Source organism: Ricinus communis, chromosome 5, assembly GCF_019578655.1.
Source record: "Ricinus communis isolate WT05 ecotype wild-type chromosome 5, ASM1957865v1, whole genome shotgun sequence".
NCBI classification, from domain to species: Eukaryota; Viridiplantae; Streptophyta; class Magnoliopsida; order Malpighiales; family Euphorbiaceae; genus Ricinus; species Ricinus communis.
Window position 1 is genome coordinate 4,819,481 of NC_063260.1, and position 16,825 is coordinate 4,836,305.

The following is a 16,825-nucleotide window of genomic DNA, read 5'->3' on the forward strand; positions in this document are numbered from 1 at the left end:
GCATAAACTAAAAAATAGTCAATAAGATGACGATTTAATTTACGGACTAGACCGAACATTATCAGAATTATTACAAAAGGAAAATTCTTTCTAGAACAATCATTAATGTGAATAGGTACATATCAAAGGATGACAACATTAGTAAGTTTGTCATTTTTGACCAAAGTTTGTCTTTACTATAACCTAGCCTAAGTAGCTCCATTTAAAATCAAATGCCTTCTTTCAAAATCGTTTTTTTTTTTTATATATATAAGACTTTTTAGTAGGTGCCAATAAGCTCATCAAGTACAAATAAGCCATCCAAGATTTGCCTATCAGCAAAGGAAGTATTGATAAAACTGAGCACCATCAACTGTCAGAAATAAAAATAGATAAATAAATAGGAGTAATATTTTCAAAAGTAGTTTGGTTGATTTTATTGTTTTTTCATAATAATAATAATAATAATAATAATAATAATAAAATACTTTTATTATACATTACCATATGCAAAATATAGGACATTGAGATATCACCCAAGTCCTGAAAAGATTACATGGAAATCTTTTGTTATGGAAAGATAATAATTATTTTAACTAAAACACATAATATAATATTAGTATTCCTTTGTTTTATATGGTAAAAAAGAGGTGAAACTCTTCTGCACAAACTGACGAATGTCTTAAAACATATGTTAATCTCCACTCTCGAGAATCAAAAGTAAATTATCTATTGGCTTAGGCACTTAGATTTCATCGAAATTGTAAGGAAAAGAAAAAAAGCTAATAGTAAAAATAATCATATTATATATATATATATATATTATTACGTTTGTTTAACTATCAACACAGAATTTTATCATTTCCTTTCTATCTTTTCTCTCCCTAATTTCCAATTAGTTTTCGAACTTAAACTTGTAATCTTATTTGAAAAGAAGATTCACATGATGATTCAATCTTCATCCAAAGAAATAAACCAGGTATGATTTTTATTTTTATTTTTGCTTAATTATTATGTTAGATTTTCCTTAATTACCCATGAGCTTAAATAATTTTTCATGAATCATTAAGGTGGTTAATTAATTTACTAATACTTTTTTCCTTAATTATATTCCCTTTCACTTGTTTATCTTTCTTTCTTTTGATTTTCCTTTTTCTTTCTTCTCATAATTTATTTATATTATTATTAAGACATTGAAATATATACTGATATATATATACACGAGTCACTTAAATTTGAAATAGACATGTGGATAACTAGGATTGCAGTGTTGGAATTGGACTATCTGCCAATCTTTTTAATCTTTCTTAGTGATAAGATTTTTACTTGGGATATGATTCTTTTTATTGGAGAATCTTCACATTTTTATTTTTCCTGAATTTCTGAAAAATAACATATGCTTTTTCAATTAGAAAAAGGAGAATTGGGATTTATAGTTCTTTTAAAAAAAAAATGTGAATACCGACTGAACTTTATCAAACCCAAAACACTTCTTGATTGTAACAGAGTGAAATCAAGATAATTGTAGCTTTAGCAATTGAAATTTGATGTCAACTTTATCACATTGGTTCCTTCAGAAGGCCTCAGTATTTTTAGTACTCGCTTTAATTTAAGTTTGATTGCTGGTTCCAAAATCTCCACTAGTTCATTGATTTACTATATTATATATGTAGTATTCTTTGAATTTTATTGAATCTCCTTAAAAATTAAATTCAAAATCTTTAAATTTATCTTCTAAAAGTAAAATTTATATTTTACTGATTTGGTTTTTTTACTCAAATTCGAATCATGATTATTGATAAATAGATTTATATATATTCATAATTGTAATATCATATTTTGAATCCCAAAAAGTATATATAAGTTATAATATTTATGTTCCGATACGTGCCGATTCATAAATAGTACTTGAAATTTAATCTGTAGATTGGAGTGCACTTTAACTGAATGCATAAAAAATGTAGGCGGAATGTTTGTCTTGATCAATGATATTCTTACTCAAACAAATAAATTGTCAGGCTGAAGAAGCAACACACCACAGACACACCAAGGAACCAGAGTGGATCGAAGAATTCCTGAAAAGAACATTCTTTGAATCGTGTACAACTCATCCAATTCGTAGAAATGAGACAAATAGATATTGCATAAACTGCAATTTGTCAGCTTGCCAATATTGTATGTCCTCAGCTACCCATCGCCATCATAAGATCCTCAAAATATACAGGCATGTCTACAAGGATGTCGTCTCCCTTGGTGCTATGGATAAGTACATTGACTGTTCTCAGATTCAGGTATATCCCTGCTCTATCTACCTTAATTATCTCCAAAAATCTTAAAGTTAATTTGATGTAATGATTTGGGTTGCAGCCATATAAGTGCAACAAGCGGTTGGTTATATCTCTGAATCCTCTCCCACATTGCGGCCCTCTGTTAAACACTGGAGTTTGTGATGTGTGCAAGAGAAGATTAGCTGAACCTGAACACTACAGCTACTGCTCCATTTCCTGCAAGGTTTTTTCATTTCCCATTCTTTTTAGATAATTCTAGCAACTAATATTCTTGAGTCTTTGTCTTACAGTTAAAGAGGAGATGGTAGTTGCGAGTTTTAAGATTCAATCTCTAATATCTCCTACCATTTCTGACAAAATAAAAAGTATTTCCTTTGTTGTTGGACTAGACCTTCTAATTTGTTCACACATTTATTATTATTTCTTATTTTTACTGTAAATGGTGAATTGAAATTTCAGGTGAGAGCATTCGGAAGGAAGTCAAGTGACTTGGATCCTCCCTTTCTTTCCATCCAGCAACCGCCAAGTAGTATAAGAATAAACAAAGAGTCGAACACCGAGCAACCGAAGCGGAAAAGGAAGGGAATACCTTGTAGGGCACCCTTCTTCTAAACCCTTAGTTATGTTTGTATGACATGGTACGACTGACCTTTCAAAGTCTAGTAATTGAAGGTTAATGTTTTTTATGAGAATTTTGGTCAATTATTAAGTTTTTTTATTTATTTTAATCATGATCCTTTTAAGCTATGAATTGCTTCGGGATGCAAAGTGACTGATTAAGGTAAAATGAAAACTACAACTAAGATTAAAAACAACAATGACAATAACATTGTATGCCGCGAGGTTTAGGCGCGCAATAAATACATTTAGTAATTATGACATTGTAGGACTTTTTAATTTTGATAGAACAATTAAGAATAATTTAGATTTTTTTTTTAATTTTTATTATATGTTTGAGTCTAAATTAAACTCAAAAATAAAATTAGAGATTAAATTAAACTTTTTTCCTTATTTTTCCAACCCTTAGTGAATTCGTTAAACTTCTTCTTAATTTGAACTAGAGTTCTTGAGAATTCAAGGATGAATGCAATAGATGACAGGTCTGTTGTAAGTTTGTTGTTTAGTATATTAGTTTAGATTTTGGATTGTTGCCTTTCTTCTTGAATTACTCTTTCTGTTATGCAAATATCTGTCTCTTTTATTTGTTGAACTTTTGCTAAAATAAAAATCTTGTTCAATTTAGTAGTTTAAATTTAAATTTAAATTTCATGTGAAATCATCTATGATACTTAAAATCCTATATCTTAGCCTTAGACTAGTGATTTCTTTAACAGTTTTTCCTTTACCTAAAACACCTTTTTCTTTTTTTTTTTTTTTTTTTGCTATATGGTTTATAATAAGCCATTTATTCTTATTATGTCATCTTTAACTTTTAATAGTTGGTACAAAGGGAATGTTGAGAGCGATTTTAATATCATACTGTCTAATTATGTCTTTCATTGAGCATGTATCTAATACCAAATGTTAAATCTATATATATATATATATATATATATTAATTTTGAGATTTAAATTTTCCGATATATAAAATTTTTATTTTAATACGTGTATTTATTCTTATATTGATATGTGTACTTATTTTGACATATGTAATTCAAATATATGTGTAATTTTATAATTTTTTTATTAATTTATTAATTAATAAGTTATATTTCTAATTAAACACTTATTCTAATCCTTAAAAATAGTATATTAATAATAAATTAGCTTACTAATTAGATAATGATTATTTTTCTAATAAGATAATGATTATTTTAAAAAATAGAATATTAATTATATTTTGATATTATATTAATTAATAAATAAGTTTTTAATTAAATAAAATTTTATTTCAAAAAATAATATTTTAAATATTATATTTATTAATAAATTAATTTTTAATTATATAATAATTTCTAATTCTAAAATATAATAATATCAATTATATTGATAATATTAATTTATATAATATTAAATTAATTAATAGATATCTTTTGATTAATTTTTATATCAGTACACTAATAAAATGTTAAAATATAATAGATATTTTTTAATAATTTTAATTAATTTGTTAATTTTTTAAAAATTAGTATTAAACTAAAATTTCAATTGCAATTTTATTCTCCCATCAAATTTTTCGATAAAAATAATGATTTGGCACCAAAATATAATAAAATACTAAAAATTAATCCAAAAACTCATGAATTCAGTAAGAGCAGACACACTGACCGAGTCATAAATGCTTTCAGACTCATCCAACTTTTGGAACTTGCAAACTCGCAATCCGACTCATGTCCTCCACACACCTCACACCCAATAGATAATCCCACAAGGCACTGTCGTCTTCACCACCATCCACCACCCCAGCGTACGATTTGATGTTTTCTCTATCAACTCATATCTAGACATATTATTAAATTTCAACGCCCCAGTTCACCCAAATTAATCAACTCATAATTTTCATTTTTGAAAGATCCCGATGCTTTGCAATATCTTCTAAACCTAATTTTTCCAAACCTCAACAGCTACCATCTGCCCCTTGTAGCTTATTCCACAACAATCTGATCAACAAGAATGACCCTTTCTACTTCATCTCAACTAATGAACACTCGTAAGCCTCATAACAACACATCTGCTGCGCAAAAAAAATATATCATATTTAAGACCCATTTATTGTAAAAAAATCAAACTCAAAAAATTTCATATCTTTTAATTCCTAATCTACGGTTAAATGAACCATTAGTTTCATCAAAAAATAAATCTAATAAGTTTAAATACAAGAGGAAGTAGAAGAATGTGTGCGTCGATTAATGATGTTGTTAGAGACGAAAAAGGTAGCGTCTCTATTGGAGATGCTGTGACGATGTAAGCAACACGACTGCGATGCGAAACTGCGAGATGCGAAGCGACGATTGCAGTGAAGACTGTGAAACAAGTTGTTTCAACAGCGATTAGGTTGAATTGAGTTAGAAAAAAAATATAATGAAAGGGGCAATTCTGCGAGAAGAAAGGGATGAATAATGCTTATTTCTTTGTTTTGAGAGAGAGAAAGAAAATGGTGTATCTGTCAATGGATGAGTGTGAGAGTGACTTTGCAAGTTCCAAATGAGTAGATATGACTCGATGACTGTATTGCCTTTTGTCGAGTAAACGAGATTTTAATTTTAATTTTAATTTTTTTTTACTATTCTATTACCTTCTGGTGCCAAATCAGCATTAATTTATTAGATTTGATCGAAGGCTAGAGCAGCTGGATGCAGCGGAAGGCCAGAGCGGGTCAAAGTTGTCATGCGGTCTCATTACGACGACGTGTTGAAAGAATTTAGGTTTGTCGTTCTCCATTGCCATGGCTTTAGAAGAGGAACTACTTCTTAACTTTTCAGCTACAGTAGAGAAGAAGAACAAATAGAAGAAGAGACTGGAATATCTGCTTAAAATTCAGAAATGCTTCGTATTAAAAATTATAAAGATTTTTTGATTTTAAATTGTATAAAAATGCCGAAATAAAAAAGAAATTATTTTTTTAAAAGATTTTATGCGTATATTTTGTTGTATAAAGAAAAGAAGAAAAAGTCGTCATTGGCCTGGCAAGGCCCAATTCATTCTGAAAAGTGCAACTAAAATCACAAATATTCTAAACCAGGCCCATTATTAAATGATATAAAATGGCTAATAATTGGACAACAAACCCATGCTTATACTGTTCATAGCATTGTTCTTCTTGGGCACAATCCGTTTACAAATGGCTAATAAGCTTTGATATGGAGGCCCACTGCCTATATCTATATCATGCCCCATTTCTTATCATTTTTTTGGATTAGAAACCCTTCTTTTCTTTTATTTCTTCTTTTTTTCTTGTTTAATAGAGAAATTATAATTTTTTAATATTTTCTTAGATTTCTGTTTTTTAAATCTTTTGTGGGTTCCAAAGTGTGTCAAAATAAATGCCTTTGGAAACTGAAACTTCTGTTGACATTAGAAAATTAAAAAAGAAAAAAAATGCTTACATTGTTTATTACAACCACAAGTTCTATGGACAAACTTCAACTTTTTTGTGTTTCATCTTAGGAAACTTCACTTGTTTCTAAAAATATAATTGGTAAAGGATTTCTCTAAAATTGGGATGTTCTAGTTTGGTATGGACCAAAGAAAGAAATGGGAGAGTGTGGAAGGGTATTTATAAATTAAAATAATTTGTACCCAACTATTAGTATATGACCTATATTAAGTTTTATTTTTATTTTTATACTAGCTTGGAATAACTTATATATCCTTCTTAATAAGTCATTTATATACATGTCTTCGGCTAGCACAAAGTCTAATGAAATTTTATAAATTTAATGGGTCTCACAAATAGACTCATTCACTAAGCTTAATAAAATTTATGGGCTAATGAAAAAAAATAGAGAAAAGTGTGAGTAACTCTCTATAAATTAAAGGATAATTATAAAAAAATATCTTTTCTTGTTATTTTTATTAAATTTATATTTTATATTTTTTTTCATTTTTATTGTCTTAAAATATTAAAAGTACCATAATGATTTTGGTTATTTTTATAACTTTTTCGATTGTATTTGGGTGAAACAATTGAAAATATTGAGAAATAACTCAAAACAAGAAAAAACTTAAAAATAATTATGCGATAAATTTTAAATATGTAAAAAAATTATATTTTTAAAAAATATATTACACCGTAAAAATGATTTTTTTTTTGTTGATTTTAATATATCTTTCTACTATATTATAAGACTCTTTATTATTTTTATAATAATAATAATAATTCATACATCTTTCAGTATAATATAAAAGAAAAATCTATGTATATGAAAATGTAGCAAGATTAAGCACTACTCGAAATATTAAAAAAAAAAGAAAAAAGATCATGATTTTACATATTTTTTAAACTACAAAATAAATACTCCACTATAGATGATTGGTCCCATGACAAAAATACAATATATGTGAAGGTGATGCTTAATGATTTTGGAATATCCTCTCCAAGTGGATTCTAATGGAGATAAAGTAGCAAAAAGGATATTAAAAGAGACCATTAAATAATTAAGCAAAATGAAATTGTAACGTAAGAAGTACACTTAATGATTATTATTAGAGTCAATATTATAAGTATGGATATAAATAGGATGTGATATTTATATATATGAATATTTTTTTATAATTAATATTAGACGATTGATATATATTTTATTATTTAAAATTATTTATTAGTTTGTTGTAGAAAAAATATATATTAAAAAGTTAAAATTTTAAAATAAAGTTCAAATTTGCCCTCTAACTTATTATAAAGGATCAATTTAACTCTTTTTAATCTTTGGGGTACTTTAATTCAAAAGTTTTATCTTTTCAGGACAACTCAATCCAATTTTTTAGAATGAAACCCATACTCTCTAATAAGAGAGTGACATAATAAAAAGACAATAAAATATCAAATTTTAAATGAAATTAAAGTTTTTAAATTAAAAACACTACATAGTATTTTAAGAAATTGACTATTTCTTCACCACAACTAAATCTCTATCGCTAACACCATCTCAACCATAGACCTACCATTATCTCGCCTCCCCCTCACCAATCTAGACGCTCTCACTTTTCTTCTCCCTTGCCCACCCTTTCTCTCCTTACTCATCGTAGCACATTGTCACTTTTCACCACTTCTTCTCCTCTCATTTCTTTCTCATATAAAACTTCTATTAATAGTGTATGTTCACAACTTTATTTCTTTCAATTTAGGAAAAGAATCCTATTTTTTTAAAGAAATTAGTCATTTGATTTCAACAATGATGAGCATAGAAACAATTCTAATGAATTATTAAGCGAGTTCAACTTATGTGAATTAACTCAAAACTTAAATGTTAACTAATTAAAATTACTTTATGATTAATAAAATATCTTTTAATGCAGTTGGGCTTGAATTTTTGTTGTTATTCATATTTTTATTATTGTTACGGTTGTTTTTAGGATGACGCTAGTGATGGTGTTAAAAGGGAATAGGCATAAACAATAGTTGTGAGGTAATAACAATGGCGGTGAATGTTGAATGCGGCAATAACAGCGATAGTGATAGAGCCTCTAGAATTAATTTATTTTAATTAAATATTTAAATTGCTTTTGGATCATAATAGTTTTTTAAGAGTTATTAATTTTTTTTTTAAAGTTAAAAAGGGTGACTCTCATTCTTCTGCCGAAAGGAAAAATTGAGCTAAAAAAGTAAAATCTTAGAATAAATTAATCTAAAAAGTTAAAAAAAAAAAAAAGAGATAAATTAATCTTTTGTAACAAGTTAGAGTGCTTATTTCCAATAGTATATAACAGAAGTTAACTTGATATATATATGGTGGGTGGGGGACCATTTGTATGGCCCGAATTTGATGTGAAGTGTGGAAAAGGGAGAGATGATGAGTGAGGCAAACACAACAAAGAACGGCTTCTTGGGAAATGGGAAGAACAACGAGCGGCGCAAACGTGAAACTGTCGGTAACTTCCATGACTACAACTTCTTCTGTCTTCTTATATACTTTGAATTGGCCACCAAACGCATCACCTATTTTTGCATTGCATTGTCTACTTGGACAGAGTGACAGCAAAATTTAAGTCCCTAAAAAAAACATTAAAATTGAAAATCAACTAGCCCTTATCTATTCCAATTAAATTTCTTAACTCATTAATTTTTTTCTAATACCAAAACATTCTTATTTTAATAAAAAAATATTATTTTTCTTACTTTATATATTAATTTTTTTAATTTTAACTTCATTTGTGATTTGTGACATGAATATTTAATATTTTTTAAGAAATAAAATTTAATAATTAAGATTTGAAATTATATTAGCATATTTCATAATATTTGAAATATATAAAATAAATTTTAAAAATATATAAAAAAATCAATTATTTTAATTTTTAATAAATTTTTATGTAATTTCTAATATGAAAAGAATAATGAAATTTCAAATATAAACAACAAACTTTTAAAATTCATCAATCGAGAGGAATATACTTTAAATTCTTAGGGTTTATAAAGCTTTCAAATTATGAGTTCCAATATTTTAAATTCTCAAAATTTTTTAAATTTTACAAAAAGAACATACTCGAAAATACTTTATAAAAATCATCAAGTATTTAATACTAATTTTTATAGACTTTAAAATAACCCGTGAAAATCATGCCCATACAATTACAATTTTTATAAAGTATCTAAAAGTAATTAGTATTAAAAAAGTTATTGACTTTTATAAATATAAACCTTTTATATACTTTGAATAACTTTTATGTAATGGTATACATAAAAATGTTAAGAATATTTTTTTATTTTTTTTCAAAATTTTAATATTTTTTTAAAATTTATCTTTTTTTCTTAGATTTTTCTACATCATTATTATCGTCATTTTTCACTATATTGTCCATCTTAGAAAAAAAGAAAAAAGAGATTGATTGAAACTCAAAAACTAAAAATTATTTATTAATAATATTTTCTTAAAGTTAAAAATGCAAAATGAAAAATAATTAACCAAAAATTTTTAATTTTAATTTTAATAGGGCTCTTAATAAAAATATAAATTTCATGTGAAGAACCTAATAATTTTTTAAAGATTATTTTGAGCAAACAATTCCATCATAAGACTTTTAGATTTTATTAAGAAGTTCATTTAAATAATTATTTCTATTGGTAAAGTAATGTAATGTAAAAAGAAAAATGAGTATGATACAAATTTGGTGGTTTGATTGAAGGTAAATCATACAATAAAATTATTTTTTTTAATTATTTTTGACAAAAAAATAGAGTTCATGGTGTGAGTTAAAAATTTAAGTAGATTTAAATTTGACACAACAACGTAATAAATTTTGTTATTTATATATGAAGTTGCAAATAACATTATGTGGAATAATATTTGAAACAAACCTGAAAAGAAAAGAAGAAGAAGAAAATAATAAAATATAATATGATTAAATTTATTTTTCTATGATTGAATAATAAAGAAAAATAATCTGCAAAATTAATAACAAATTTTAATTAAAGTCTATTAATATCTATAAAATTTCTTATAAGTTAATTAATGAACTCTATAAAATTTTTAATAATTCAAATCACCTAAAACAATTCTATAAATATCTTTAAAGGTTTTAATTATAAACTTCTTTTAAGTGAATTTAACATTTAATTATTTTATATGAAATTAATCACTATGCTTTCCTCTTTTTACTTTAAGTATTATTGCATATAATATTATATGCAACTCTATACATATATATAAGTAATTGAATTTATTTTATTATTATGTTAAATTTAGACCCATTTAAATCTCTATCTCTTAATATCAACATTATTCTTTTTTCGTTAGAAATAAAAGAAAAGCTTAGAAAAGAAAGGTCATAACACAACTTATGCCCAATCAAACCACATTATCATGTCATACTTAAACCAATAAAAATCATGTGTTGCAAATAGGAACAATTATTTAAATGTTTTTCTTAAGAAAATTTAGAAGCTTTACAGTGGCTTTGTTTGTTCAAAACAATCCTTTAAAAATTACGAGACTATTTACTTGAAAGTCTTTTTTTTTTTTTTATTAGGGTCCCTCTTCAGATTAAATTTTAAACTTTTGGTTAAATAATTCTTTTTTCATTTATAAGTTGAATAAAATATTATTAGTAAATAATTTTAGCTTTTAAGTTCCTACTAGTCTCTTATTTTTTAAAATAACAGTGATGCAGGAGAATCTAAAAATAAAAAAATAATAAATTTATTAAAAGGAAGTGAATGAGAGAATTTCAGAGATTTTGTATTATACAAGTACATAAAAAAGTTATTCAAAGTATAAAAAGTGTATGACTTTTGCATATCAATTTATTTTCAGAATATATTCTTTTCATGGAAAAATAATATGATAGAATTCAGAGTTGTGAGACATTCACAAAATTCTATTATTCTTTAAATAATTAAAGGTTGAGAATTTAAATTGGAGAATGATAAATTTAGGTGTATAAAAATAATAACTCTTAAAAACTTATTAGCTTTAGACTTTTTAAAATTTTATTTTAAATTCAAAAGATAAGCTTTAAAGTTATATATTCAAATTAAAAAAAAGTCTTAGTTGATTAATCTTTTCTAATACTAAAATATTTTTATCTAAAAGATATTTTTCTATATTAAATTTTTGATTTTACTTTGATTGTAATTTAATATAAATTAATATTTCTAAAAAATAAAAATTAATAATTAAAAGCTAAGATCATATCAACTATTTTAATTTATTATGAAACTTCTATGTAATTTCTAACATGAAAACAACAATAGAAATTTAAATATTAAAAACATAATTTTAAATTTTTTTTAAGAACAATAAACTTTAAATTATTAAGAATTAAAGAGACATAATTCTTAAAAATTTGAATTTTCAGAAAAAAAAAATAAAAGAATTTGTATTTGGAACTCCATGAGTTTCATATTAAATACTTAATAAATTTTATAGAATTTTGTAAATGATTATTGAATATATTAAAGTTTTTAATTCGTAATATATTTTGAGGAATAATTCAATAGTCTTTTGATTATTTAGTTCTGTATAATTTTTCAATTGTTGGCTGTGTTTATTTTGAGTTTTATAGGATTGTAATTATGAAGATATTATATTTTATTTATTAGTAATATGTAAAAAATGAATAAATTTCAATTAAGCTCCATAAGTTGTCACACGTTAAACCGGCCTTTTTCTTTATTTTATGGGCCAAATATAGCCCAAATATTTTACTTTAATATTTTTATAATTCAGTTTTGCAGGAGTAAATGTGGTCAAGACATCAATGAGTTTTTCTTTTAGGAAATTACATAGAATGTTTTTTGAAATAATATAATTTATACTGTGAATGTTTTTTTTTCTTTCAAATCTCTTTTTTAGAAATAACGTAAACTCTTTTTTTTTTTTAATGGTTTATATATGATCTAACTCTATTCTTTTTTTTTTTTCTTTTACTCTTTTTCTTCATCATCATCTTTTTTATTTTATTTTATTCAATATTACTCTTTTTTATTTTTTCTTTTCTTTTTTATTCGTAATAGGCTGATACATAGAATGTCTATAAGTTAATGGTTAAATCTTATTCAGGTGAAGAGAACACAAATATTGAGAGATTTCATCATCAAAACTCAGTTGTATTTATTGTGGTAAATACATGCACAAGCTTAGGAACTACACAAACAATGTTATAAGGGTTTTGAAGCTATTGTGATTTCAAAATAAATATCAAATAAGTAGTGAGGTTGACATTTTGTAATTAAAAGAGAGAAAGAAGAGATAATAGAAATAATGATATATATGAATATGTTGAAAGGGTAATGGGTTCTTTTTTTTTTTTGCTTTCTTATAGTTGGCTATAGCCTTTCTTTATTATTTTTCAAGAAAATGGCGAGTAATATATTATGAGTGTTTGACAAACTAATTTTATTTAAGTAAATTTTTATTGCATGTATTAATTTAGAAGAAATTTGTAGGGATCTAATTTGTTAATTTGTAATAAAACAAATAGATGATTGCAATTGATATTTTGAACATGCATTTAAGGTATTTGATGAATTTTCATGAATTTTCTTTTGCTCTTAGTAATAGTTTTAATGATTGTGATGCTGATGAGAGAAAGGAGAATGAATTTATAGAACGATTCTAAACAAAGGAGTAAGCGGATTATTATATAACTAGCAAAGAAATGAGATGACATGAGGCCTTAATTCAAGACTTGTTAGTTAGTTATTTAGTTAAATTCGCTTTCCTTTTTTCTTGTAATGGTGCTACCCATGTATAGACAAGCAATGAAATGACCATTTGAGTTTGCCAATAAATTTGATTATATGATATTATATTTTACACTGATGTTATTTGATAATATATTTATTTTAAAAAATTAGAGAAACTTTTTAAATAGTAGCTAAATTTATATATGTATAGATATTAAAAGTACAAAATAAAAATTAAAAAATAATTTCATATACTATTTATATAATATGTGTATACTAAATATATATGGAATATATACCACAATCTATGAAATTTATACTATTTGTTATAATTTTTATTTGTATTTTTCTAAAAATGCAAAAGTAGTAATTACGTCATATAAAAAACATATATCAAAATAAATTAAATAAATTCATTATATAACATAAATACTCGTATTAGATCCATTGCTATTGAAAAAAAAATGAAATAAGAATATATTAAATAAATTAAAATTTTGATTAAAAGTTATTTAACATATAGCTAACATATACATTTTATCATAACATATAATAAAACAAGTGTGATGTATACTATTTCCTAAGATTTTACCTTTTTATTTTTATAAATTTACAATTTATGTAAATTAAAATAGTTACAAATACTAAATATATAATTATTATATACCATATTTTATTCAACATATACCATTTATTATTACTCTTGGTCTTTCTTTTAAAAAGTGTAAATATTTGTATACTATAAAGATATGCAATATATACTAAAATAAGTATAATGTATATCAATTTTTTAAATTTACCTATTTAGTTTTCTATGTTTGAAATATATATATATATATATATATATATGTATTTGACATATAACTTTTTTGATGTACACTGTTTAGAAAAATGTCTAAAACTATAATTGACATATGTAAAATATTATATACCAGTTATATACAGAATGTATATACAAAATATACAAAATATATGCATAAATTTCTAAAATATATATCATTTACTATAGTTTTTTCTTGTATTTTTCTAAAAATATAAATGTAATAAGTATATTGTATATAAGGAACATATATCAAAATAAGTTGAATGTATTTCATTATATTGAATAAACACTGATACTTAAAAATATTAAAATTAAAGTATATGTTGAACAAATTTAAATTTTAATTACAAGATATAAAATATATACCTAACATATATCTTTTATTGTATATTTATAAGAATTTTTCTATAAATATTTTTAAAATTTTTATTATATATATATATATATATATATATATATATATAATGAATTATATTCTTAATAAATTCATAATATAAAATCAATTTTTAAATTTATATTTATGATTTATAATTTTTTCTAAAATATTTCTTTATTATATAAATATATTCTAATTTATTATTGTTGTGGTTATTTTCATAATTTCTTAATAATTATTTCCTATATATTCACTATTATAAATAATAAAATCTTATTAATATCTATATTAAAGTAGGAACAATTGAAAAATCACTTTTGTTTATTAATTGATTCATGAGTTTTGAAATACTATGGTGTATATATATATATATATAAAGTTATAATATAACATATATATAAATCTTATGAAAAGTTTAAAAAATTATTTAAGTCATTTTAACTCTATAAGAAAAAATAAAATTATTGAAAGAAAAGAACTCAAGCAAGTTTTGTTTTAAATTGCGTGTCCATATATATATAGTTATATTTTTTGGTTTTTATAGGTTAATTTTCTTTTTTTGTGCATATAGTGTTATTAAACATATCTATCCACATGTGGCTTATAAGTTATACAATATTTTTGAAATAAAATCTTAACTTATAATATTTTAAAAAAATAAAATTTTTAACAGTAAAAATGATATTTTTAACTCTTTTAGAATATTTATGAAAAAATTTCTAATTTTTTTTTCTTTTCTTTACGACATAAACTTTTATTAGTACAAACAACACAAACACCTACATGGGCAACACTGAAAATAAGCACATAAATCCTAATTTAAAAAAGAAAGCAGAATGACTCATAGTAGTCTTTCTCGGAACACTAACTAAGTCTTTAATTTTCTTGAGAAATGGAGTGCTTGGGTATATGTACGTATGTGTTCATATCTATCTAGATTATATAGTTTATTTTGCCTATTATTTTAAGTAATAATTTGGTATTTGTTTATGTAAGCAATGAGGCAGGCATGTTCAATCAGACAAACCTCAAAGCCCACATGAATTTGGATGGGTTCTTAAGTCAGAGATGAAACTTTGATTAGATTAATAATAATATACTTTGTACACAACTTTTCTTATTTCTTATCTCTAATTCATACTTTATTACCTTTAATTAGTACTTTATTTATATTCTACAAACATTTATGCCATTAGCCTTCTAACCCCTAATTTATAGGCATGTTCTGACTGTGCATGAGCCTATACCTGGTTTCTTACTTCTTTTTCTCTTACTATCTATATATATATAGTAAAAAAGAGTTATTCGAGAGCAACATGACTCTTGCGGTCGAACACTATTCTCACAAATCGTAAGATGCTATCTCAAAAATAGCTAAATATTTAATATTTGAATTTAAAATTTTAATTAAATTGAATATATATATATATATATATATATATATATATATATATATATATATATATTTAGTGAATTTATTTATGGTAACTTTATTTTGTCTAATCTTTAAGGATTGGGATATTATTTTATACTAAAACTCCATAATCTTACAACTGTCTAATTTCATAATAGTAAGATTCACTCTCTGGTTACACCATTGTAAATGATTGTGCGCATAATGCACATGTCTTTCTTTCATATTGACCCGTGGGACATTCTCCTTTCTAAGATTTTTCTTTTTTTGCCTATTTTATTCTATCATGTAATGTAATGGAAGAATAATAAACATAGAATAATTGTAAAATTTTATATATTTTTATATACTGTTATTTATTTAATAATTGGATGTAATATAAGAAGAATTTCTCTAAATATTTTAAGAGTTGTCATTTCTTAATTTCTACTGTTTTTTTTTTTTTATTTTTAAACACAATTTTCAATTATAATAAATCTTATTAAAAAACAATCCAAATAAATAGAGATTTTAATAAAAATAGTATATATTACATGAATAAAAGCTGAATTAAATAAAAGAAGGTTATTTAACATTATTCGCATAAAAAATAAAACTAAAGAACAAGTGGCGCTTGAATATAAGGTGGATGTGGCTCTTCGATAGATTCAAACTTCAAGACTACCACTTGAAGCTTCTTCTGTAAACTCTCTAAAATACTATGGAAAAGACTAATAAATACATCCATAACATTTCGGATTCCTACTTACAATTTTTGTCCAAGAACAATGCTTCCACTACAAGTTTGGCACCTCTTTAATTTATTTAATTTCTCTCTTTAAATCAGATGTCAAAACCCAAAAGAAATGGAGATCTAAACTATCATATTTTGAATTATAGTTTATTATCCAATATTGACAACACAGTAACAATCTTTAAAATAATTGTTTTAATGACGGATTCAACTAATAAACATATTTAATGTTCGAGAAGTTCTAACTTATTCATTCTTATGGGAGATACTAATTTTACTCGTTATGTAAATTATATGTATAAATTATTATTATAAAATTATAATATAAAAATATTAAATAAATTAGTATATAATATACTATTTTATTAAATATATTTAAATATTTTATATTTACTTTTTCAACCGTATAATATATTTTATAAATTA

At 23.9% G+C, this 16,825-nt stretch overlaps 1 protein-coding gene and 1 long non-coding RNA gene across 3 annotated transcripts; one reads left to right on the plus strand and one right to left on the minus strand.

Annotated features, from left to right (window-relative positions):
* Positions 1-827: 827 nt before the first annotated feature.
* Positions 828-5,752, plus strand: LOC8280450 (protein RGF1 INDUCIBLE TRANSCRIPTION FACTOR 1). Of its 2 annotated transcripts, XM_048375203.1 has the most exons (5): positions 828-958; positions 1,998-2,270; positions 2,347-2,490; positions 2,727-2,905; positions 5,547-5,752. In XM_048375203.1, the coding sequence occupies exons 1-4, from the start codon at positions 923-925 to the stop codon at positions 2,877-2,879; spliced, it is 606 nt and encodes a 201-aa protein (XP_048231160.1). In that variant the 5' UTR covers positions 828-922; the 3' UTR covers positions 2,880-2,905; positions 5,547-5,752. The 2 variants fall into 2 exon arrangements, with proteins under 2 accessions (XP_048231160.1, XP_002533470.3); XM_002533424.4 differs by lacking the exon at positions 5,547-5,752 and having other exon boundaries at positions 2,727-2,995.
* On the minus strand, positions 1,941-5,474 carry LOC125370227. The gene is made up of 2 exons (XR_007216199.1): positions 4,536-5,474; positions 1,941-2,483 (listed from the first exon to the last, which is right to left on the minus strand). It is a non-coding gene; the product is annotated as an uncharacterized LOC125370227 (long non-coding RNA).
* Positions 5,753-16,825: the final 11,073 nt, after the last annotated feature.

Excerpts from the sequence above, each read along its gene's own strand:
- LOC8280450 (XM_048375203.1), top strand. The coding sequence starts at position 923 with ATGATGATTCAATCTTCATCCAAAGAAATAAACCAG. Across the intron at positions 959-1,997 it reads CATCCAAAGAAATAAACCAG|GCTGAAGAAGCAACACACCA; the intron begins GTATGATTTTTA and ends ATAAATTGTCAG. Across the intron at positions 2,271-2,346 it reads TTGACTGTTCTCAGATTCAG|CCATATAAGTGCAACAAGCG; the intron begins GTATATCCCTGC and ends TTTGGGTTGCAG.